Here is a 27,585-nt window from a genome sequence, read left to right on the forward strand (position 1 = left end):
AAAATGGATCTGTTGGTTCTTTTGGCAGCCCATGGCACTTTCAATATTCTCCTCCAACACCATAACTCAAAAGCATCAATTCATCTATGGTCTACCTTATTCACTGTCCAGCTTTCACATTCATATGAGGTTATTGAAAATATCAGGGCTTGGGTCAGATGCACCTTAGTCCTCAAGCTGACATGTTTGCTCTTCAACACTTTAAAAAAAAGGTCTTGTGCAGCAGATTTGCTTAATGTAATACCTCGTTTGATTTCTTGACTGCTGCTTCCGTGAATGTTGATAGTTGTTCCAAAAAGAATGAAGTCCTTGGCAACGTCAATCTTTTCTCCGTTGATAAGAATGTTGTTTATTGGTCCAGTGGTGAGGATTTTTGTTTTCTTTACATTGAGATGTAATCTATACTGAAGGCTGTGGTCTTTGATCTTCATCAGTAAATATTTTAAGTCTTCTTCACTTTCAGTAAGCAAGGTTTTATCATCTGAATATCACAGGTTGTTAATGTATAACCAAATATATCTGTGTAGAGTTTTTGAAGAACATTTCATGTCTCATATGTAATTAATTAAAAAAATGGCCTATTGTTTTGTGTTTGTCAAGTCTATTACAACTCATAGTGATCCTGTATAGCATTTCCAAGGTACAGCTGGTGGGTTTGAACTGCCAACCTTGTAGTTTGTATACCAGTGTTTATCCTGTAGTGCCACATCAAGAATGACCTGTTGTTGTTGTTAAGTGCCGTTGGGATGTTTCCAACCCATAGTGACCCTGTATACGATTTCAGAGGAGCAGGTGATGAGCTTGAACTGCCGACCTTGCAGTTCAAATGACTGCAGTCCAGCATATTAACACACAGTGCCACACTAGGACTCCATGAACGACTTAGAGGTAGTTTAATTTTATTTGTCTCATATTAAAATGCAATACAATCTTCCAGCTGCATCATAATACTTAGGTAAAGAAAGACTATTAGGAAGAAAATCACACATTAACTCAATATGCACACAAAAATATTTTAACTGGCTGAACTGTCAGTCTCATAGCCATGTGAAAGTCTGTACTGTGTCCTCCAATATGCGTACCTTCCATTCTAATGAACAATAGAAAATCATATGCCTGCACCCTGTCAAAAGTAAAAACCTCATGAGATCTAGAAAAATAAGGCAATCTCATTGAATTCCAGCTGTCACAGGTTTCACTGTATATATCACAATATAAGATGTTCTAGAATTGAACTCATTAGACAGAAACTGCAGATTTATGGATGGTATTCAAGGCCTTCAAAAGTACTTAAGAGAGAAGGATATTACAGGATGTCCAAGTAAATCCTAGAAGCATTATTTTTTTCTCTAAACTATTGATGCTGTAGATGTACATTACCTACTGAACTGCTTACCGCAAGATCTGTTCAAACCCACCAGTTGTTCCTCAGAGCCCTATACAGGATCACTATGACCTGGTGCTGTAGGATAAGCTCAGGACCTCAAGGTCGGTTTTAACCACAAGTTCAGTAGTTCAAACTAACTATTCACTCCTGGGAATCCCTATACTTGGTCACTATGGGTCAGAACTGACTTGACAGCACTTAACAACAACAACAACAAATATCTTAGTAGACTACATTTTCCTAACCTAGCTACTAGTGATTAATACAGTTTGATTAGCTTTTATGTTATTAGAATTTATGTTATTCTCTACCTACATGATTTCTCATTTTAGAGATTAATCAACATCTGTTGTTGTTGTTAAGTGCCGTCGAGTCGGTTTCGACCCATAGCGACCCTGAACAGGGTTTCCGAGGCTGTAAATCTTTACGGGAGCAGATCGCCTCATCTTTCTCCCGTGGAGCAGCTGGTAGTTTTGATCTGCTGACCTTGCGGTTCGCAGCCCGATTCGTAACCACTACGCTACCAGAGCAACCTTATTAACATCTACTGGCCAGTACTGGCCAGTAATTAATGTTTTTCTTATTCCTGGTTGTAGGATAAGCTCCTAACTTATGGTAACCACATGCACAATTGAATGCAATACTGCTCAATCCTGGGGCATCCCTATGATAAGTTGGGAACAGTTTGATCCACCGGGTTTTCATTGCCTAATAGTTGAAAAATATACATAATGTTTAAAAAAAGTTGCTCATCAATATTAAACTCTTTCACATTAACGAATTGCATTTAAAAACCCATAGCTATTACATGGATTGTCAAAATCTGTTGCATTAGAAAGCTAAGCAATCTATATGATGACATTTATGCAAGTCAGGTGCTATGCTAGACACTTAAAACACTAAAGAGTTTAATGTAGTAAGAATGTAGTTTAATAAGCCAATGATGTACTTACAACAAAATGCAGTAGACAATAGAATAAAGAACTATATTGTGTATGGACACACAAGAGGAAGGAACTGATTAACTGTCATCAAGGGAATCAGGAAAAGATTTATGGAAGAATTATACTAGCAATTCATTTAGAATGATAATAAATAGCTTAGAATAGGAAATGATTGAGTCTTCCTAACAAAGAGTACAACATACACAAGTATAGATAAGTAAGGAAATACATTAACTTTAGAATTCAAGATTTGAAAGGACTAGTATTAAATAATAAAGATAGTGCATGTGCTACAGTCTTAGGAAAAGCTTAAAATAATTTTAATGAATCTCTAATTATATGTCCTTTTATACTCCTAAATTTCCCAAATGTGTTAACATAAGAGTTTTTTTTTGTTACCATCTGATTAAAAATATAAATTCCTAGACATTTACTCTCATGTTGATTTAGTTAACAAGTTTAGGACAAATATAATTGAAATTATGAGCATTTGAATAAGTCATCATAATGTGTTGAAATAGAAATTCTGGAAATATTGAAATAAAAAGCAGAGAATCCGATACAGTTAAAAAATAAATAAAACGGAACACTTTTGAATTAAGTCAGGGTTGGAGAACTAGAATAGAGTAGAAAGAAAATTCAACAACTTTCAGAAGTTAGAGTTTATTGGCAAGCAGTGTTGGTGGTGATGGAGAATATATAAAGAAGTATAACTCTGAAATTTTAAGATTGGTAGATTGCAAAAATGGTGAGGTCTGGGACCCAAACAGGAAATTCTGGAAAACACCAGGTTTGGGAAATTAAGGATGAGATGGTAGGATTGAGAACATTAAGCTGTGAATGGTTATGCTAAACCATGTTTAAAAGTGTGTCTGGCTTTAATAGATGTTCTCAGTTCTTAAAAAAAAAAAAAAATTAAAGGAAATGTTTTTAAGTGGTCATTGTAATGAATGTTAAAGAGAAATGCTTTTAAGGCATGTCTGATTCAAAAGAAAAATCTTTCAACCATTTACTGCATGATATTTTCCCATGGAGATAATTTTTAACAGCACTGGCTCACTTAGAAAGGAAATACTGAACCTTTATTGTTTTTACTTTAACTTGTTCAATTCCTAAACCACAGAGATACCTCAGAGGTTCATTAGAAATTCCCAAACTCAGAATAAGGAAGGTCCCAATAAAAACAAATGAACCAACTTAAATCCTTTAGGAGTTTGATTTTGCTGTTTGACTTCCTGATTCCAAGGATGTGTCGTATTTTAGTTTCAGAATAATGTTAAAAGTAGCTTTAAAAACACCAAAGTTAAAATAATGAATCCCTTCCACATCTGTAAGTAGCTCTTGCATATACAAATATTATGTGTGATTTTAATACAAATTGTGAATGACACAGCTTCATCTTCAACTTGATTTGTTTATATGGAAATAGTTTTAGTTGAACAGTTCTGCTTTCCGGTTGTAATTATTTATGCTATTTCCTTAGACATAGTCAATAGTTCAGGTTGCATAAACAATGAAATATATTTCCCTTACCTCTACAAATAAATGAAGAACTACTGTTTTAGAAATCATGCCTTGCCTCTAAACTGGAGTTACGTTGTTTGCTGTTAAGTGGCAATCTCTATCATACACTAGACAATTCATTACATTTAGCAGATTCAAGAGAATGCCATTACAGTGGTCCAAGTCTATGAAAGAATATATAGACAACAATTCAGACTTTGCTTCTAAGAAAGTTTTTTCTCCCTCCTTACAACAGAAATTGAAAAGCACTTTGATAACAGCTTTCAGAAAACCCACAAATTAGTAGACAATATTATATTAAGTGCCTTCAAGTCCATTCTGACTCATAGCAACTTAGCATAGTGTTTCCAAGGAGTGGCTGGTGAGTTTGAACCATCAACCTTGTTGTTCAAGCCAACCTTGCAGTCCAGTGAAAATAAGGTAATATATAATTAAAAAAAAAAAAATTCAAGCTTTAGAAGACAAACTAAAGTATTATAATGAAATGTGCAAAGACCTGGAGCTAGGAAATCAAAAAGGAAAAACTCTCAGCATTTTTCAAGATGAAACAACTTAAGAAAAAATTCAAGCATTAAGTTGTAATATTGAAGTATTCAGACCTGATGCAGTGCTGTCGGATAAACACTTAACTGCTAGCCACAGGGTTAGCATTTAAACTCACCAACTGCTATTCAGAAACATTATACAGGGTGGCTATGATTTGGAACCACCTTTTTGTTGTTTTTAAGTATCATATGGTCAATACTGAATCATAACGACCCCATGCACAATAAAACAAAATACTGCCCAGTCCTGTACCAACTTCACAATCGTTGATATGCTTGAGCCCATTGCTGCTGCCATTGTGCCATCCATCTCATTGGGGGTCTTCTTTGTCTCCGACCCTTCACTATACCAAACATGGTATCCTTATCCATGGACTAGTCCCTCTTGACAATATGTCTGAAGTATGAGAGACAAAGTCTGGCCATCCTGGTTTCCAAGGAGCGCTCTGGCAGTACTTCTTCCACAGATTGTTTTGTTCTTTTGGCAGTCCGTGGTACTTTCATTTTTCTTCTCCAACACCATCATTCAAATGCATCAATTCTTCTAGTGTCTTCCTTTCACATGAATATGTCTAACTTTCACATGAATATGAGGTTTTTGAAAATACCATGGTTTGGGTCAGATGCACATTAGTCTTCAAACTGGTATCTTTGATCTTAAACACTTTAATGAGGTCTTGTGCAGCATAGCTGCCTAATGCAATACATCATTTGATTTCTTGACTCCTACTTCCATGAGTGTTGATGGTTGACCTGAGCAAATGAAGACTTTGATAAAGTCAATCTTTTCTCCATTGATTTTGATATTATTTCTTGGTCCAGTGGTGAGGATTTTTGTTTTCTTTACATTGAGGTGGAAACTATAGCAGAAGCTGTGGTCTTTGATGTTCAACAGTAAGTATTTTGAGTCCTCTTAACTTTCAGCAAGCAAGGTTTTATCATCTGCATATTGCAGGTTGTTCATGAGTCTTCCTCCAATCCTGATGCCACGTTCTTCACCATGTAATCCAACTTCTTAGATTATGTGCTCAGCATAAAGACTGAAAAAATTTGGTGGAAGAATACAACCCTGGCAACAACCTTTCGTAATTTTAAACCAGTGTTCCCTTGTTCTATTTGAAAAAAATACCTCTTGGTCTATGTGCAGGTTCCTCATGAGCAGAAGTAAATGTAAAGGAATACTCATTCTCTGAAATGTTGCTGTAGATTGTCATAACCAAAGTTTTTCAATTATCTTTAGCAAAATTTTACTTGCTTTAGATATTAATGATATTGTCCAATGATTTATGTATTCTGTAGTATCATCTCTCTTTGGAATGTGCACAAATATGGACTTTTTTCCCATCACTTAGCCAGGTAGATTGTCTTCCAAATTTCTTGGCATGGATGAGTGAGTGCCTCCAGTTCTGCATCAATTTGTTGAAAGATTTCAATTTGCATTATATTAATTCCCAGAGTCTTGTTCTTTGCCAATGCATTCAGTGCACCTTGGATTTCTTCCTTCAGTATCATTGGCTCTTGACCATATACTACCTCTTGAATGGCTCAGCATTGACCATTTCTTTTTGGTACATTGACTCTGCATTCTTCTATATTTTGCCCATATAATCCTTCAAAATTTCATATGAAGACTTGAAGCTTATTCTTCAATTCACTCAGGTTGATAAGAACATATACGAGAAGTTCTTCCTTTGTGGTTTTCTAACTGCAGATCTTTGCACCTTTTATTATAGTATTTGCCTTTGCCTTCTTAGGCTGCCTTTGAAAATTTCTTTTTATCTCCTTATTTCTTCCATTTGCTTTAGCAGATGCACATAGGAGAGCAACTTTCAGATTCTCTTCTGACATCCATTTTGATCTTTTGCTGAATTCCTGTCTTCTTAAGGATCTTGCACTATCTTCCTGTATGATGTTCTTAGTGTGTACTTCATTCTTTAGTGTCTAATGCATCAAATCTATCTTTCAAACGATCTCTAAATTCAGGTGGGATATGTTCAAGGTCTTATGTTGGCTTTTGTAGACTTGTCTTACTTTTTTTCAGTTTCAGCCTGAGCTTGCATAGGAGCAATTGATGGTCTGGCCTTGTTTTGGCTGATGATATATGGAATTTTTCTATCATTCCTTTCCACAAATGTAATCAATTTTATTTCTGTGTATTCCATCTGGTAAGGTCCATGTGTATAGTTATCTTTTATGTTGTTTTAAAAAGGTATTTGCAATGAAGAAGTCATTGATCTTGAAAAATTTTATCATGCTATCTCTAGCATTGTTTGTATCACAAGGAGTTATTTTCCTACTACTACTGATCCTTCCTCTGTGGTTCCAACCTTTGCGTTTTGATTAACATTAATTATCAATATATCTTGATTGTATGTTTGATCAATTTCAGACTGAACAAGTTGTAGAATTTTTTCTATTTCATCATCACTAACTTTAGTGGTTGGTGCATAAATTTGAATAATATCGGTATTAACTGGTAGTCATTGTATGTGTGTTGCTATTATCCTATTACAGACTTCAAGATAGATCTTGAAATGCTCTTTTTGATGACGACTGTGATGCCATTCCTCTTCAATTTGTCATTCCCAGCATAGTAAACCACGTGATTGTCAGATTCAAATGGCCAAAACCAATTCATTTCAGCTCACTAATGCCTAGGATATCAATGTTTGTGCATTCTATTTCATTTTTGACAATTTCACTAGATTCATACTTTGTAATTCCATGTTCAGTTATTAAAGGATGTTTACAGTTATTGCTCTTCATTTTGAGTTGTGCCCCATCAGCAAATGAAGGTCTCAAGGGCTTTACTCCATTCATGTCATCATGATCAACTCTACTTTGAGGAGGCTGCTATTCACCAGTTGTATTTTTTGAGTGCCTTCCAACCTGAGTGGCTCATCTTCTAGCACTATATCTTACAATATTTTGGAGCTATCTGACAGTATTCTATTGCTATTAATAAGGTTTTAAGTGACTGCATATTCAGAAATCAGCTTTCTCCAATGATGTTAGTCTATCTTCATCAAGAAGCTCAGCTGAAACCTGTCCATCATGCTTGTACCCTGCTGATAATTAAAATACTGGTGGCATAGCTTCTAGAACTACAGCAACACACAAGCCATCACTACATAACAAACTGACAGATAGATGTATGATGGTAGAACCACCTAGAGGACACAAAACGACCATGGGCTTAATATGGAATGATGCAGGAAACATCAAAAGAAAATGGAAGGAATACAGACAGTCACTGTACCCAAAAGAATTGGTCAGCATTCAACTATTTAAAGAATTACCAAATAGCCAAGGAACACTGGTTTCAAAGCAAGAAGTCCAGATGTCACTGAAGTTATTGATGAAAAACAAGGCACCAGAAATCGATGAAATACCGATTGAAATGTTTCAACAAATGGATGCACTGCTGGAGGTGCTCACTCATTTATTGTTTTCAGTTGTTAGGTACTCATATTCATTGCACTTATGTACAACAGAATAAAACAGTGTCTTTTCCTGTACCATCCTCTGAATCATTGTTATATCTTAGGTCATTTTTGCAGGCACTGTGTCAATCCAGCTCCTTAGGGATTTCCTGTTTCTCACTGAATCTCCAATTTACTAATTATAATTGTCCCTCCTGATAGCATGCAAATAGTATATTAGTCAAGTTCCACCATCCTTCCTTGCTTCTAAGAAGCATTCTGGCTTTATTTTGTGCAAGACAAATTTGTTTGTTTTTCTGGAAATCTGTGTACTTTCAATATTCTTTGATAACACCACAGTTCAAATGTGTCTGTTATTCTCCAGTTTTCTTCATTTAATGTCCAGCTTTCACTTGTACATGAGGTGGCTGAAAATGCCATGTCGTGGAATAGGTTCACCTTAGTCCTTAAAGTGACATCTTCACTCTATAACACTTTAAGAGGTCTTGTGCTACAGATTTTACCAATGGAATACATCATTAGATTTCTTGATTGCTGTTTTCATTAGTGTTGATGTAGATTCAAGCAAACTGAAATCCTTGACAACTTCAATCTTTTATCCAGAAATTGGAAGACAGCTACCTGGTCAACCAACTGGTAGAGATCCATGTTCTTGTTCTTGTCAAAGAAATGTTTTCTATTAACAAAATGCATAAATTATCTCACAATACCTTTAGTACCACACAGGAGTAAAATCTTTATGAAGAAAATTCAAAACTGATTGCAGCATTTTATTGACGAGAACTGTCAGAAATTAAAGCCAGATTCGGAATACTAAGTGAAAAGAGGGGTATCATTGCTGATTGCAGATGGATCTTGACTGAAAGCAGAGAATACTAGAAAGATGTTTATTTGTGTTTTATTAACAATACAAAGGCATTAAACTGTATCATTCATAATAAATTATGGATAACATTGCAAGACTTGGAATTCCAGAAAAATTAATTTTGCTTAAGAGCCCATAAAAAGACCAAAGGAAAACCATAAGGAGATCTAGTAGCATAGTGGTTATGAATTGGGCTGCTAACTTCAAGGTCAGCAGTTCAAAACTAAATGTTCTGTTGGAGAAAGATGAGGCTTTCTGATCCCGTAAGATTTATAGCCTTGGCAACCATGTACAGGGTCACTATGAGTCGGGACCAACTCCACGGCATATTACCACCACCACCACCACCATCAAGGGAGACTGTGATTTAATATCAGCAAAGGTGTGTCATGGTTGTATTCTTTAAGCATATTATTCAATTTGTATGCTGAAAAATAACTTGAAAAGCTGGAATACAGCATCTTTAACAGCCTGCGATATATGATAAATAACATCACATCATCAACAACCTGCAATATGACAATAACACAACCTTGTTTGCTGAAAGCAAAGAAGACTTGAAGTACTTGTGGATGAAGATCAAAGACTACAGCCTTCAATATGAATTATAATTCAACATAGAATAAATAACCATCCTTACAACTGAGCCAAGAAGCAATTTATGATAAATGGAGAAAATATTGTAGCTATAAAGGATTTCATTTAACTTGGCTCTACAATCAACGCTGATAGAAGCAGCAATCAGGAAATCAAATGGCTTACTGCATTGGGAAAGTCTGTTGCAAAAGACCTTTTAAGAAGTCAAAGATGTCACTTTGAAAACTAAGACACAGCCAAGAGATTTTCAGTGGCCTCATATGTATGAAAGCCAGAACTTCTATGCGGAAGAAATGAAGGTGAAAGCAAAATTGATGCCTATGAGGTAGGGTGTTGGCAAAAATATTAAATCTGTCATGGAAAGCCAGAAGAACAAATAAATCTGTGTTGGAAGGAGTACAGACAGAAAGTTCTTTAGAAGCAAGGATGGTGAGATTTTGTCTAACATATTTTGAACTTATTATCAGGAAAAACCATTTCCTGGAGAAGGACATCGTTCTTGGTAAAGTAGAGGTCTACAAAAGAGAGAAAGACCCTCCACAAGGTAGATTGACCCCATGACTGTAACAGTGGGCTCTAGCATAGCATAGCAACAGTTTTGATGGTGGGAATGGCCTTCCAGTGTTTTGTTCTGTAGTACATGAGTTGCTATTAGTTGGAGCTGACCAGATGGCACCGAATAGCAACAACATAGGGTGAAAAACCTGTTCAGTCCTATTACTTCACAAAAAAAATTAAGTAAAGAAAAATGAACAGAAATATCCAAAAGAGCCATAAAAAAGTCCACTGTGGCGTATAAATTAGCCTTTTATTTGGGAGAGGGGTGTCTGGAATGTCGGACATGTCCAATGGTAGGTAGAGTGTAAGTTGAAGAAAGCTTCATGCAGGATGATTAACTGTGACTCATGAGGTGTCATGCCCTCTGTCCTATCCAGTACTTTTTGTTATATTTATATTCCTTTAGAAATAGCTCAGTTAAATAGAGTCAATCCGTCCTGTTGGTGTGTCATGTCCCCTTTCTCTAATGCTTCCCAAAGGACCCATCTGTTCAATGGCATACACATCAAAAGGTAAAAAGAAAAAATAATACTCCTTCAGCTATACCAATGCAACAAATATGCATTCTAAACACCAAGCCATCATTTTAAAGAACACCATTAATTTACTAAAAATTACTGCCTTATAACTTTTTCAGAATTTCTTACCAGTTTCTTTTTCCCTACAAAACTCTCCTTTAATTAACTACATGAATGCCTGAAGCCCTGGTTTATACTAACACCCTTTTTTTTTTTTTTTTTTTTGAGGGGGGTGGGGCTTGGCAGGGAAATTTCCTTCTTTGAAACTTCTCAAACCTCCTAGCTGTGAACCATTATTTTAAAGGTAGATTTGTCTTTCCCCATATAATTATTAGCCTTCATTCTTTTAAGACACACATTAAAATAAGAACAACAACAACAACAACAAAAAAAAAATGGAAGGGGAACAAAATAAATCAAAACTATCTTACAGATTCCAATAACATGTTCTTTTATTGAAAAAAAAAAAAATTAAGAACAGCAATGCAATTTAGAAATTAGCGATTTAAACACAGTGCTCCTTGGCACCTGAAAACTAACTAAAATGAATGTAATCCATATAATTGTTTCTCATTAATGTTACAAACTGTAACACTCGGTGGTGGTGGTATACCACAGAGTCAGTTCCGACTCATAGCGTCCCTGTACAGGGTTTCCGAGGCTGTAAATCTTTACAGTAGCTGTAAGCCTCATCTTTCTCCTAAGGAAAAGCTGTTAATTTTGAACTGTTGACCTTGAGGTTAGCAGCCCTACTCATAACCACTATGCTCCCAGAGTTCCTTCAATAGATGAGTAAATATAGATAAATTATATTTCAAGATGTGAATTAGAAACTGATCTAGAAAACCTTTTGGAAATAATTTATACAAGGAGTTATCTATGGATTTCATCTCTGCAGTTTTATTGTGTTTTAAAATTATTTGCTAGGGGAGAGAAAAAAATCTGTTAATAATTTATTAATAAGTATTAAAATATTGATCAATGCTACATAAATGCAACCAGCTTCCAGCAGGTGCATTTGATTGAAACTGCACTGAAATGCAGCCAGCTCCAAAAGTATGTCTTATATGAACAGACCAAATGATTTACCAGGGACATAGAAGGAGCAATGAGGAAAGGTTCATTTAGCATAGAGATGGCACAAGCTTCGAGCAATTACCTCTATGTAAGTGTGAGAAATTACAGTTCAACGGGACCCTGAGGCATCCTCAAAGACCTTTGAAGAAATTCAGCAGTTATAAAGTCCTGTCCATTGCACAAGCAGTAAAATTTAGGCAGACCCCCAAAACTGCCTCCAAAACTATCATTAAAAAATTAATAATACCTCTGTCACAACAATTCCTTTGAAATTCATTATGTTGTCTTTCTTGGTTTTGTGAGGAGAGATTTTATACATGGTCATTTTCAAATTTTTTTGAAAATTCATTTTAGTCAACAGGAAAAGTAAACCAATGGTATTATGAATTGGGTGTAGGGACTCCATGGGTTTGCCAGGAGAATGCTTCAAAACTAAACTTCTTTGAAATGGTCTGTGAGGAGACATTACAAGTTACTCTACTAATGGATGTGCTTCCCAGAATACTTTGTGAAATTTCTTTCTTTGTTTCTGTACAAAAAGTAAAATTTGGTCCTAAGACATTGGGTCTGCAAGTTGTCTATTAGTGATTGAATAACTAATTGATTTTTACCAAGTACTTGTTATAGTAAGTACAAAGAAAATAATTCTCACAAAATATAACATATTTGACACTTATTTATAACTCAGTTATATGTCTATAAACATTGTACATGTTTATAAAGCTTTCTCTAAAATATAATCAAAATGACCTGTCCTTTGCTTAAAATCAGCATTAGAGTAACAAACCACAGGGGTAAAGTGAGGCCAACTGGAAAAATAAAACATAAAAATGATGAATAATGTGAGTAAATGATATTAGTTTACATTAAATTATGTTAATTGCTAGCCATGTGGCATCATAGGATAAGTCTTCGACCTCAAGGTCTGTTTGAACCACAAGGTTGGCAGTTCAAACTTATCAGTTGCTCCTGAGAAACCCTATATATATACAGAGTTGTTAATGAGTCAGAACCAACTCAATGACACTTTATAACAACAACAACAATTGCTAAGCACAGTTAAATGGATGAGAAAATGACTTAACTTTTCCACCTGAAAAGTAACAACAACATCCCTTTTCCTTCAGAAATATTAAGTAATCATTCCTAAGCTATTAAAGACATTATGCTATAATTTGTGTATAAAGCCATTTCTTATTGTTATTAAGTATAGTCTCATCATTTCTGACTCATAGTGACCTTGTATTCGGTTTTAGAGGAGCAGCCGGTAGGTTTGAACTGCCTACCATGTGGTTATCCTACAGTGTTGTAACAGACTCTAGAAATAAGTGGATTGGAAATTTCCTTTTAGAGACTATATATTTAGACTTACACTTTTCATTGTTACAAGGAGAACTTAAATGAATGACATAGTTGTGAGAGGAACAAAAATGAAAAGTGTTTATAAAGGTAATAGTTTAAATAAGAAGTTAGATGCAAAAGTTGACATGGGATGGTCATTATTTGTTGTTAAGTACCATCAAGTTGGTTCTGACTCATAGTGACCCAGTACTGGGTTTCCAAGGAGCATCCGGTAAACTTGAACTACTGACTTTGTGATTCAAACTAACTTTTCAGTTCTCATTAGTCCACCACGCCATACCAGAACTCTAAGGAATGGTCATAGAAATGTCAAATGAACAAATATGGAACACCAACTACTTGCTTCTTTAGGGAATGCAAATGTGTAAAGTCCCAATTGTCCTTGATTTGAGAAAAATCTAAAAGAATGTAAGTTCTTTATAAGAAAACTAATTCAGATGTTACTGTAGCTAAAACCTATGGAGATGTTTTACTGTTGCTCATGTTTTAGTAGTAATTCCATTAGAATAAGATGACACTGAGTGCCACCTGAGATATTGTTTTTGCCAAACGTTTAAAAACAGAAATATATTATGATAGACAGTCTGCATTTTTCTTTTAAATGAAAAGATTGAAATAGGAAATCAGTTAAAATATATTTAATCTTGAGATGTATATGAAGGTGACCCTATAGTACTCATCCAAGCAGAATTTTGTATTTTTTAAAATTTGTATTCTATATTTTGAAAATGCATGGCAAGATATAAATAACTCAAAATATATCTAGTCATTCTAGATATATCTATAGCAGTCATTTTCCTAGCATTCTTATTAAATGCTGTTGTTGTTTTTGAGTCTGGCGAGTTGATTCTTACTCATAGTGACCCTGTATAGGGTTTCCAAAGCTGCACTCCTTTGCGGAATAAAAAGCCTCATCTTTTTCTTGCAGAGCGGCTGGTGAGATCAAACTGCCAAACTGCAGTTCACAGTATAGTGCTTATGGTATATAGCCACTGCACTCCCCTTATTAAAAATAGTATTTAACCAATAAAAATTAACACAAGGTTGCTATTTTCCTGATATTATCTATTTCTATTCAGGAAAATTTTTTGTCAGAAGTCAAGACCTACTGTAATAAGTCCTAAATCATATCTATTTCATAATTCACTAAGTATCATTACTACCTATGGATACCATGGGACTCTTTGTGCATAATGGATTCCAGTCGTCATACAAAGTTGCATATGAAAATGTTATCAGTGTGCTGAAGAATCTGGTATTAATAACTTTACAACATTATAACAAATAGGTAGTCCTGATGTTTTGTTCTTTTTTTTAATATATCAAATTTATTTCATTGCTTACATTATAGTAGCAGATTGAAACCATCTGCTCACTTGCCACTAGTCTACCAGAAGCAGAAAATCTCAGCTCGTTTTCCATAGGCCTGCATGTATCATGGTTATAATCCAGCTGCTGAGGCTTGATATGGAGCCAGATTAATACTCAAGAGCCTTTGAAATGGAAATAGTGCTTTCTTGCCAAAGATTAGAACAGTGATAGACTCCATTTGCTTGTTTCCTTCTTTTCTACTCTTCTTCCCTGTCTCACAACCCCATTAACCTGCCTCCTCCCATCTCACCCCATTCTCTCATTGCAGCTCCATCACCTGTTGTGACGATTAAGAAGGACCAGACATCCAGGAACAGCATCTCTTTATCATGGCAAGAACCTGAACATCCTAATGGGATCATATTGGACTATGAGGTCAAATACTATGAAAAGGTGGGGAAGCAATGTAAAATGAGCATTATGTAGTGAAGGGAGGTATTTTATCATGAACTGTGCTCTTGCTAAGATAACAGTAGAGTGACTGATAAGTGGTTGGTTGGTTGGCTCTGTGCTGTCAAGTCATTTCCAACTCATAATGATCCTGTACCAGGTTTGCAAGGCTGTAAATCTTTATGGAACTGAAAGTCTCACTTATGGTAAGGCTAATAGATTTGAACTTCTGAGAGCTTGTGCTTAGAAATTCAACTCATAACCACTGCATGACAAGGACTCCAGTAAGTGGTAGGTCTCTGTTTTGAACCCTCATTGTGTGAAACAAATTTATTCGTTAGGGAGAGATTTAGAAGTAACTTGTTGAATATCTCCCATTCTCCAATGATAAACCCTAGCTAAATGGAACTTTAAAAAAATAAATCAGATTGCTAGTATAAAATGAATGACACTGAGTTCCTTTCATACCAAATTCCCTGATCTCTGTATTATTTAATGTTGTTGTTAAGTGCCAGAAAATTAGTTCTAACTCATAGCAACCCTGTGTTGGGTTTTCAAGGAACAGCTGTGGGTTTGAACCGCCTACCTTGCAGTTAGCAGTCCATTCCTTAATCTAATTACATTTCATGGCCTCAAGTCTTATTTCCTGACTCACACATTTGCATGAATTTCATTCAGCAGAGATAGGAACAACGTATAATTCTTCTTCAGTCTTCCTTATTTATTTTTCAAAATGTTGCATTATTGAACTGACAATGAAAGTTTTCTTGATTTTGTGCATGAGAATTTAAAATGAGAATTTAAAAAGTACTAGAGGTAATCCTGGACTTCTGTTGTGGCACTGTAGGATCAGTACTGGACTGTGAACCACAAGGTAGTCAGTTCAAGCCCACTCTCCAACGAGTGGTTGGTGAATTTTACCATCAACCTTGAGGTTCAAACTTACTTTGTGGTCAAGTGCATTGTCCTGGCAGCCATACCAGGACTCTCCAAAACCGTATGTTGTTATTGTTAACTGCTGTCAAGTCGGATCCAACTCATAGCAACCCAGTATAGGGTTTCTCAGGAGTGGCTGGTAAGCTTGAACTCCTGACCTTTTGGTTCTAAACGACCCAGGGTATTAGTTTGCAGTGCCTACAGAGGGTTGCTATGAGTCAAAATTGACTCAATGGCAGTGAGTTTGTAGTTTTGGGAGTTACTTGGTGTGGTAGGTTTGCCTCATATAAAATTTAGTACAATAATGCAATTATAAAAAAAATAGATACATGTTTGTATTTTTAAAATTAAGTAGAATTCAAAGAGTGATATTATATCTCTATGGGGAGCACGGTGGCACCAAATGGTAAACCCTGGACTGCGAATCTCAAAGTCCAAGGTTGGAGCTAGCCAGTGGCTCTGTGGGGGAAAGAGGAGTCTTTGCTCCTGCAAAGATTAAAAGCCTCTGAAATCCTATACTGGGTCACTATGAATCAGAACTGACTCCAGCATTTAACAACAACATTACATTACTATAAACTGCACTTATTTCATCTTGGTTATAAGTTATGGTAATGTTTGAAAGAAAAGTGTATTGGAACCAGAAGGTCGGCAATTAAAACCCATCAGTTTCTCAGAAAGCCTATAAAGGGTCACTATGAGTCTGACCTGACTCGATGGCACTGAACAACAGCAATGTGAAATATGTATATATATATTTGTGTATCTACTCCAGTCTGCAAGGCACTCTGGTAGCGTAGTGGCTACAAATCAGGCTGCTAATCTCAATAGTTTGAAATTACTAGCAGTTCCATGGGAGAAAGATGAGGCTTTCTGCTCTCATAAACAGTTATAGCTTCAGAATCCCTACACAGGGCCGCTACAAGTCGGAACTGACTCCATGGCACATAACTGCCACCACTCCAGTTTGCAAAGGACTTCAAGGTGAATTAAAAACAAATAGTGCATTTATATAGCAGTTTAATATTTAGAGCATTTCTGCAAACATTTAAAATACAACACTCTGGTAATCCCTATGAAACTGTACATCATTTTGTAAACAAGAAAACTCAAGACTTAGGGACATTTGCTGTATATTCCAGTCTCACTGCTAGTATTATCTCTGTTTTGAATCCTGGCTGTTGTCACTTATTTTTAAGTAAGTTTCCTGCGTATCACCTTTTGTTGTTGTTAGTGCAGTCGAGTCGGTTCTGACTCATACATAGCAAGCAACCCCGTATAGGGTTTCTGAGTTGCAGCTGGTGAGCTTAAACCACTGACTTTATGGTTCAAACTGACTTTGCAATCCAGCGCATAAACCCGCAGCGCCACACTGCATAATTATGGATACATGAATTATTGGAATAATAATTTGTATAAAAAGTTGTAAGGCATAACCTTTCCTTTGCATTATGCAATGTTTTCTTCACTGAAGTCAATGTATTCCATAAGTATGATGTCAATATTTTTTAATACCCACCTACAATGGAAAGAATGTGAAATCTCATAAACTTTATTGTGACAACAATCATAGTATAAATAAGTTTTATTGTGACTTTGAGTCACCCACTAAGTTACTATCTAGTACTCATCGCATGATTATCTGGTTTTTAAAGTATGACAAGGTAGATTGGGCAATAAGTGTGTCCATATTTTATTTAAAATGCAACAAAATGAAAATAAAACTAATGATGTACCTCAGGTCAGACTGGATAGAAGAGCCCGAAGTAGAACTCTTAAACTTCAGATCTATGAGGCTGATTCTAAAATATAGTTAATCTATGTCCCTATCTTTTATGAATGCTTATGTAAAAATGAATATGCTTCAAACTCCATCAGTCAAGCACAATTTGTTGTTAAGTGCCATCGAGTCAGGACTGACTCAAAGCTACCCTGAATAGGGTTTCAGAGGAGTTTCAATCTTTGCAGGAGCAGAAAGCCTTATCTTTCTCCTCAGGAACAGCTGGCAGGCTTGAACTGAAGACCTATTTGTTCACAGCCCAGTGCTTATCATATGGAGCCAACACACTCTACAAGCACAATATACATTATTATTTTTAAATAATATTTATTAGTGTAGTAAAAGTAATCTATTGATTCCCCCTAAATGTTATAATATTTGATATATAATTGCATATATTTATTATGTAAACTTTTTAACATGTATTCATAATATGTTGTTGTTGTTAAGTGCTGTTGAGTAGGTGCCTACTTTTAGTGACCATATATAGGGTTTTCAAGGTGGCAAACCTTCAGGAGCCTTATCTTTCTCCCACGGAGTGTTTGGTAGGCTCAAACCACTGATATGGTGGTTCACAGTCCAGTGCTTATCATACAAAGCCACTGCATTCCAAAGTATTAATATAAACACACACACATATATAGATTGTCATTGTTGTTGTTAAGTACTGCTAAGTTGCTTCTGACCCGTAGTGACCCTGTATACGGTTTCCGAGGACCAGCTGGTGTGCTTGAACCACAGACCTTGCAATTCAAACCAACGTCACAGTCCAGAGTATTAACCCACAGTGCCACACCAGGGCTTACTACCTCTCTACCTCTCTACCTCTCTCTCTCTACCTCTCTCTCTCTGTCTCTCTCTGTCTCTCTCTCTCTCTCTCTCTCTATATATATATATATGCAATTATAAAAAAATATTGTTGTTGAGTGCCGTCGAGTCAATTCCGAACAATAGCGACCCTGTATAGGGTTTCTAAGGAGCAGCTGGTGAGCTTGAACAGCCGACCTTGCAGTTCAAATGGCTTTGCATTCTGGCGCATTAACCCACAGCGCCACACCAGGAGATATATATATATATATATATATACACATCACATGTACAGACACATTCATATATATAGTATATACATAAAGTTTAGAACTAAAACATAAATTATTATAGTTCAGTGTAAATGCCACAAGGTCCACATAGTTTATTCTTGTAGTTTACTAATGCTGATGAGCAGAGTCTGGTTCTAAGTAAGATTAATATACGTATTTTAAAATGTTTGTGTCAAATAAATATATTCCACTTTCTTCATTATTTTATTAAAATCCTTCCTAATATATAACCTGACTGCTTCATTAAAAAGTGTCTGTAATGGATGACATGCTTTTTATAATATCCTCTCTCTAATTTGGTTGAGGATGCATTGTTTTATGTTATCCACCTCTACATCCAGCCACTTGGGTAGGAACTTTTCACCTTTGCTTGAAATCAGTTATCCTGAGGGTTTCAGTATGTATTAATAAATGTTAGCGGAAAACTACAATTCTGTAGACATCAGTATTTCTAAACAAGTCTTGATACACAGCACCTTTACTAATGTGCAGTGTGAATCTCCTAAAGTCCTTGTGAATATCTTAGTGTGCAATGTGACTCTCATAGAAGGGACTCTTTTTTGGCAAATATAATTCTAGACTTTAATCTGAAGGTTTAATCCAAGTCTACCAAACTTCAGTAACTTGGATTAAATACAGCTGAGAAAGTTACTGGTGTAGAGCCACACATGAAACCTTGACTTTTTAATAATTCTTATTTTAAGACAGATGAAAATATTTTCTATTTGTGAATTGTTAGGGCATTCCTATTAGTTTAATAGGAATTTTCTTATTTAACTTCTTTGTAAATTTTTTCTTAGAATTAGACTGAAGCTTTCTCTCAGTTTTGACTAAAATATTAGTGAATTAGCAAAAATAAAATGCAACCTTTCCTGCTTTATTTCCTGGGCACAAATTATTATTACAGATTAGAAATTCAGTAAATATGTCCAGTTTACAAAACAAAACTAAAAGTACTTTCTCTCATTCAGAGAGTGAAATAATTATTTTTGTGGATTTTTAATTCATAATAGTGGACCACAAGGTGGGTGGTTCAAACTTACTAGCCACTTCTTAGAAACCCTATACAGGTCTGCTATGTATCAGAACTGACTTGACAGCATTTAACAACAAGTTCTGGTAGTGTGGTGGTTATGAGTCTGACTGCTCACCTCAAGGTCAGCAGTTTGAAACTACCAGCCATTCTGACAGAGAAAGATGAAGCTTTGTGCTCCACTATGAGTCAGAACCAACTCCAACTCCACAGCACAAAACCACCATATCAACATCTCAGAGAATTGTCTAGTGAAAGGATTTGAGTGGTTCACTGTTTATAACTTGATTGCATTGTGAGGATTTGATTTTAACATGAATGTTTCTTACTCCAAAGCAGGAACAAGAGACAAGTTACACCATCCTGAGGGCAAGAGGCACAAATGTTACCATCAGTAGCCTCAAGCCTGACACTACATATGTCTTCCAAATCCGAGCCCGAACAGCAGCTGGATATGGGACCAACAGCCCCAAGTTTGAGTTTGAAACAAGCCCAGACTGTATGTATTAGTTTAATGTAGTATATGGTGGGAGGACTCTTTCAAAAGGGTCTGATAAATTATTCTTATTCTTCCTCAGGTTTACCCAAATATTACTAATTGAATGTGTATGATTTCAGTCATGTAATAATTGGCATAGCATTGGTTCTGTGTATTTGTGTTTGTCTGGGTGTTCATGTGTGTTTTCTCCTTTGCAAAGGAAGCATATTCAAAAGTCTAGAATGCACCTGGTTTTCTGTTATCCACAAATTGCTTTTGGTGAGCATTATGTGATATGGTAACACAATTCTAGTGCCTATTAATCCAGATAGTCCAGGTTCATTGCATGATTCAGTGAGCTACAAAAAAGAAATTTGCTGATCCATGAGGACCTTAATTTTGTTTTAATCCTTAACACACTGAATCTTGTATCACTTGGAAAATAAGGATTTATTAAAATTTGTTTTATCACTTCATTCATATTCACAAGTAATTTGAATAAATCATTCGACCCTAAATTTGGCTTTTCTAAAATTGGCAACCAAAGCTTTTCTTTTGTGCCATAGATGTTTTCAACATATTAGAAGAGTCCTTTGCTAAAGTATAATTTTCAGAAAGTTAAAATTATGACATAGTATTAATGTTAACATTCAAACTAAAGATTATATATAGTTTCTTAATTAGTGAGGAGGCCAGTAAGATGATAAAATTGATTCAAAGGAAAGCTTGAACACGCACACATACACACACGTGTATGTGGGCAGAACTGTGGGTATGATTTTAAGGTCTAATGGAAATATTCAGGATTAGCGAAAAGTTATAAAAACTGTATAAATCAATATGAGGCTAAATATTCTATGACACTTTTTATTTGTTTAGACAGCTAGGTTTGTTGTTGGTAATAATAAATTGTGACTTCTACAAGGCATTGACATCCTAAATTCTAAGTTCAAAATGTTTTTATAAATTCAGTGGTTGAGGTTGTCATCTTCACAGCTGAACAGTTCTCCTCAGAAGAGAGCTACCATATTCATGTACACAAAGTTATCCTTAAAGACCTCTCCTAAATCTTCTGTTTTCAAATGAGCATAGAAAAATTACTGTCAGAGAATATTAGACATAGAACTTAGCAAGATACTGTAGAAGTTCATGGGAACAAGATTTAAAATAAGTTCAGTTCTTAGATGGAGCATTAATAGTATATTTAGAACTTTAACATTAGTGGTTCTAAGTCTTGAAACAATATATAAATGATGTGAAGAAAAATTAATATTTTTGAAATGATTACAGATTGACCTTTTTTCAGCCTGTTAAATGAATATGTGAGTTAAAAGCAACAAGAAAATCTAAATTGGGTTTACCAGGAAATATTCCAAATCAAAGAAATAGGAAAAGCAAATGTTTATTCTGTTTTGTTGAAAAAATACGGCATATTGATTGATGATAGGGTCAGATCACAACTAGATAAACATTAATTATGTTGATATATGTTTGGAAACCTTTATCTTAGCTTGTATGTTCCTAATCAGCACGAATTCCTAATTTATCTGATAACTAAATTTTCAAATACAATAACAAAGTCTTAAATTCTTTTGTAATTCCAGATTTGCCACAAGTATTGCTGTGGTAGTATTTATGCATGAACTTCTTATGAGCCTTCAGGGTCTGAAGTTTAAGAAATATTTCAATTTTAAACAGGAGAGTGTTATAATTTTTGCCAAATTAAAATCTTATACTTGCCTAATTGAGAGAAAGAGGAGGAAAGGAGGATTAAAAAAAACCTTTTCTCCTTTCCTATTCCATTTATAAAAATTTCAAAGTTGAGCAGTTTGACTATTTTACATCAATTTACCTTTAATGTTTTACATCAATTTACCATATCTGGCCAACTGATTGGAAGAGAACCATATTTGTTCCCATTCCAAAAAGAAGTGATCCAACAGAATGCAGAAATCATTGGACAATATCTTTGATATCCCATGCGAGTAAACTTTTACTAAAGGTAATACAGAAATGGTTACCAGCATACATTGACAGAGAACTTCCAGAGGTTCAAGCCAGATTTAGAAGAGGACAGGGGGTAAGGGATATCATTGCGTATGTCTGATGGATCTTGGCTGAAAACAGAGAATGCCAGAAAGATGTGCTTTATTGACTACACAAAGGCTTTGGATTGTGTGGATCATGACAAGCTATGGACAGCACTGCGAAGTGTAAGTATTCTGGAACACTTCATTGTGCTCATGAAGAATCTATACATGTACTAAGAGCTAGTTGTTTGAACAGAACATGGGAATACTGAATGTTTTAAAATTAAGAAAAGTGCAATAGGTTGTATTCTTTCACGATACTTATTAAACCTGTATGCTCAGCAAATAATATGAGAAGCTAGGGTATATGAAGAAAAACGTGGCATCAGGATTGGAGGAAGACTCATTAACAACCTGTGATATGCAGATGATACAATCTTGCTTGCTTAAAGTGAAGAGGACTTAAAATACTTACTGATGAAGATCAAAAACCACAGTCTACGGTATGAATTGTATCTCAATGTAAAGAAAACAAAAATCCTCTCCACTGGACCAATAAACAACATTCTTACCAATGGAGAAAAGATTGAAGTTGTCAAGGACTTCATTTTTCTTGGATCAACAATCAGCACTCATGAAAGCAGCAGTCAAGAAATCAAATGATGTATTGCATTAGGCAAATCTGCTGCACAAGACATTTTTAAAGTGTTGAAGAGCAAAGATATCAGCTTGAGGATTAAGGTGTACCTGACCCAAGCCATGGTATTTTCAATAACCTCATGTGCATGTAAAAGCTGGACAGTGAATACGGAAGAATGTAGACGAGTCGGTGCATTTGAGTTATGGCGTTGGAGAAAAATATTGAAAGTGCCATGGGCTGCTAAAAGAACCAACAGATTTGTGTTGTAAGAAGCGCAGCCAGAGTGCTTCTTGGAGGCCAGGATAGCCAAACTTCGTCTCTCATACTTTGGACATATTGTCAAGAGGGACCAGTCACTGGAGAAGGATATCATGTTTGGTAAGGTGGAGGGTCAGAGAAAAACTGGAAGACCCCCAGCGAGATGGATTGTTAAAGTGGCAGCATCAATGGGGTCAAGTGTGGCAGTAATTGTGAGGTTGGCCCAGGACCTGGCAGTGTTTCATTCTGTTGTACATAGGGTTGCTCTCAGTTGGTACTGACTTGATAGTACCTAACCACAATAACACCCTTAATATTTCACCTAAGAATCCGTCAGACTTAAAATTTAGATGAAGAAGCAAAGCCAAATAAAACAAAAGCACATTCTTTTTCTTAGACAAAAAAGACAAAAGTCAGCTCTGTAAATTTTAAATTAAAATGATACATTCACAAAATTTCTGAGTATTTTTAGTGTTATTTGTTACATATTGAAACTTAAAATATATGCCAATTACTCATATTTATAGTTCTTTAAGATTTTGTCATTGTTTCTAGATTTTATTTGTAAAAATTACATTAAAATGTTATAGTCATGACCCATAGTAGAGCACAGTGTATTCTAAAGTTGACTTTAGGGATTATTTTGTGAATTTGGCATATAGTGAAACTCTTGAGCAAAGTAGAGCACATGTTTTGCTAAGTGCTTTGACATATTCTTACGATGTCAGTGCTTTACATTCATTATCATCCTCATTTTACAGATGAGGAAACTGAGGCATAGAGAGGTTAAGTAAGCTTTCCAAAGTCACACAATTGGTAAGTGATGGATCTGAATCTGGAACCCATGCTTTGTGTGACTCTATATAAAGCATTTTCATAAACATCTCATTTGATCTTTGTCTCTAAACTATCCAAATACTATTACTTGCTTTTGCATATGATCTAGAACTTAGAGTGTTTTTTTTTTTTTTTTTTTTTCTGAGATCACAGAGCTGTAAGTAATGGGAATGAGTATAGAATTGCTGAGCGTTGAAATCCTGAGATTGGAATCTGAATGCTGTACTTGGAAAAGGAAAAAGAAAATGATGCTAAAGTGAAATCAGTAGAAAACATAAGTGCAGAAGGGAAGGACATTCTTAGAGTGAAGGCAACTTCTACCAAAGCAAGAAGTTAAAACAGTATGACATATTCAGGAAAAGAAGACAGTCTAATAGGCTCTGGAAACTCTCAGTAGGCAGAAACTGAATCCAAGGATTGTGTTTGTAATCAAGAAAGCCAGGAATAATATAATAGTTAAGAGCAAAGATTCTGGAGCCAGACTGACATTTATTAGCTGGATGACTTTGGACAAGTCACTTAACTTTTCAAGCCTCAGTTTCCCTATTTGGAAATTGCAGGAAATCATAGTACATACATCAACAGGATTTTTGTGTGTGTGGGTGGTAGTTAAATTAGTTGCAATTTTTAAAGTTTGTTAAACATTACCTAGTTCAGTAGTTTCCCATCCCATTGCATGTTTATCTAAAAAAATAGACCATAAGTTCTGCATCCAAGCAATTTTAAATAAAAATATGTTGGAAAAAGTTAAGGTTTAGAACTGGAGGATATTGTTATTTTAAGTGTCATCCAAGGAAAGGATGGTGGGTTTGAACCACTGAACTTGTGGTTCACAGTCTGGTACTTAAACTACAGCCCCAGATAATTCAAATGAACACTTTCAGAAGTCTCACATTTCCTTTAAGTTGTTTTTAATGAGTGAATGGGTATCAACTTTAACACCCTGGACTCTAATTAAATCAGTCATTGAAAACCCTATGGAGTTCGATTTTACTCTGACATATATAACGTTGCCATGAATCAAAATTGACTTAATAATAGATGATTTTTAATGCCAGCTGAACATGGAATCATTATATAGACAATGTTGTACACTGATGTTAGAATTTGATGTAAAAAATGATATTATTTTGTTGAAAAATAAAGTATTCTTGCAAGTCTGCCACTATACAAATCATATAATTAAAAATATGCAATATGTATTGAACATTTACTAGGTACTTGACACAGTTTTAAATAATTTATTTAATTCTCTTAATAGCCATACTGTCACACAGCTAATAAAAAGCAAAGTGAGGATATAAATCTAAGCATAAGACTAAGTTCCTACTCTCTATTTTAGGGCAATAAAGCCAGAAGTATTCCTGTTGTTGTTGCTGTTAAATGCAATCAAGTTGGTTCTGACTCATATTGGCCCTATATAGGATTTCTGAGGAGCAACCTGGTGGCTTTGAACTACTGTCCTTGTGGTTAGCAGTCCAGTTCTGATCCTACAGCACCACACCTGAAGTACTATTAACCAGAATTAATATTTTAAATCACTAGAAACAGGGAGAGTAGTTTGATTATGGGAAAACGATTCAAATTCAATTTACTAAGATGTTGTTATTGTTGTTAAGTTCCATCTAAGTTGCTTTCAACTTACAGCAACCCTGTATAAAGTTTCTGAGGAGTTGTAAGTGGGTTTGAACTGTTGATCTTGTGGTTAGCAGTACAATGAGTATCCTACAGTGCCACATCAGGACTCCATAAAAAGTATGTTGTTGTTTTTGTTAGGTGCTGTCGAGTTGGTTCCAACTCATAGCAACCTCATATAGGGTTTCCAAGGAGTGACTGGTGAGTTTGAACTGCCAACATTGTGGTTCACATTGACCTGGCAATCCAGTGCTTATCCTACAGTGGCACACCCATGACTCCATGAAATGTATAATAGACATCAATTTTAAAAATATACCATGCTAAATTATTAAACAACTAAGCCCATCTTGGAAACCCTATACAGGGTCACTATGAGTCACAACTGACTCAACAGGACTTAACAGCAACAACAACCAAATATAACACACATCTAACCAGAACCAGTAATATTGATTTATATAATTGCTAATTTCATTAACAAAACATTGATTTGTTTTGATTATGTGTTTTAAAGATTATCCTGGATATTTAGAGCTAGATGAAACTTTAGAGTAGATTTAGTTGACAGCTTTACTATACAAATTAGTTAATAAATACCAGAGAATGCAAAACTTACTGCTATTTATAAATTATTATTGTTATTAAGTGCTGTCAAGTCGACTCTGACTCACAGCAACCCTGATAGGGTTTCCAAGGAGCAACTGGTGAGTTTGAACCACCAACCTTGTTGTTCAAACTAACCTTACTTATCCTACAGTGCTCATCCTACAGCACCACAGCATAAATTATTGCAGCATATAAAATGAGAAGCATAAGACCCGGTCTATCATGGTCCATACCTATTGTATGTTTATAGAGCATTTTTGAAACAATGGGTTGCACTATTTTCAAATTATTCACAGATCTTTAGTCAATGGATAGGGTTGTATCAGTTCAGGTTCTTTGAGAAGCAAATGCCAAAATGGAATTAAAGAGTAAGCACTTCCTAGAAAGAAACAGCTATGGAAGATAAAAGGAGGAAGGAACACAAAGCATGACACAGCCTAGAAATCTATGAAGAGAAAGGAAGCTGGAGGAAGAACCTGAGATCACTATGCATTTTCTGAGTGTCTGAGCCAAGTCAATGGGAGCTCAGAGGGAGTCCATTAGAGGAATGGCCTGGCTCCAGTCCCGGGACTTTGCTTACTCATTGAGAAGAGTGTGGCCTGTGTGTGAAAACACTATGCTGTATCCTGAAGATATAGCAGCTGGAGTCGGTCTGTTCACTGCACTGTTGGCAGCAGGGAGATCTGAGCGGGCACCTCCACAGCTGCCACAGTGGTGTAAACAGTAGTTTGCTGGTAGTAAAGAATAAAGTGCTTGCAACAGTTTATGATTATGCCATCCTACCACACTCTGAGCTCTTTTTTCAAGTGCTTAGGAAACTTGTCACAGCCAATCTGCCATATTTCTTTGCTCGCATCATTTGACAACTCCTACAATCTCATATTTTAGATAAAAAACCTCCCCAATTTAAGTTTGACCAGGTTGAAGATGCCGTGTTTGCCACAAGTAAAAGAATTGTGCTCAGCAAACTAACCTTTCTACTCTCTTGGTTAGTTATTTGTTCATTTGTTCAAAGAGCCTTATATGCCAATAGCAACATATGCAAAGGTATGGATATATGAAAGAGGTTGTTTAAGGAACTACATGCAATTTTTAAAAAGTCTAGTGATTAGGATGTTTATAGAATTTATCAGCAGATGAAACAAATTTTAGACTACAGAATTTGTATTATACCCTGAAAGTGGTTGAGAACCACACAAACATTTTATACATGGAAGAATTCACATCATGATAGAACACAGAAGCTAAGGTATTTTAGAAGGGTTGGTGATTAATTGGAAATAGAATGATCAGGAGAGGGAGAACCAGTGTGTCTTTATATATATGGTCTAGATCCTTGCTACTTAAAATGTGTGTGGTGGTGCTTAAATCAGCAGGTCAATATCAGCTCATTCTCTATACCAAACCAACTAAAGTAAACAATGCAATTTTATCAATATCTTCAAGTGGTTTGTATGAAAATTAAAGTTTGAGAAGTGTTAGACTAGATCATGGATGGAGAACATCCAGCCTGTGGGTTGTTAAAGGTCGGCAAAATCATTTGGTCTGGCCCTGCCAGGGCAACCACAGTTTCAGCCATCAAATTGCAGTTGTTGTTCAGTGCCTTTGAGTCAGTCTGTTCTGATACATAGAGACTCTGCATAGTGGGTTTTTTTTTTTTTTTTTTTT

The 27,585-nt window shown here is 35.5% G+C and overlaps 1 protein-coding gene across 1 annotated transcript in view; it reads left to right on the forward strand.

Annotated features, from left to right (window-relative positions):
- EPHA3 (EPH receptor A3) overlaps positions 1–27,585 on the forward strand; it is a 542,876-nt gene that overhangs the window by 416,914 nt on the left and 98,377 nt on the right. The window contains exons 6-7 of the mRNA XM_006864655.1: positions 14,460–14,584; positions 19,767–19,929. Of these exons, the coding sequence (XP_006864717.1) occupies positions 14,460–14,584; positions 19,767–19,929 (288 nt within the window). The remainder of the gene's footprint in view (positions 1–14,459; positions 14,585–19,766; positions 19,930–27,585) is intronic.

Source organism: Chrysochloris asiatica, unplaced genomic scaffold, assembly GCF_000296735.1.
Source record: "Chrysochloris asiatica unplaced genomic scaffold, ChrAsi1.0 scaffold00068, whole genome shotgun sequence".
Lineage (NCBI taxonomy): Eukaryota > Metazoa > Chordata > Mammalia > Afrosoricida > Chrysochloridae > Chrysochloris > Chrysochloris asiatica.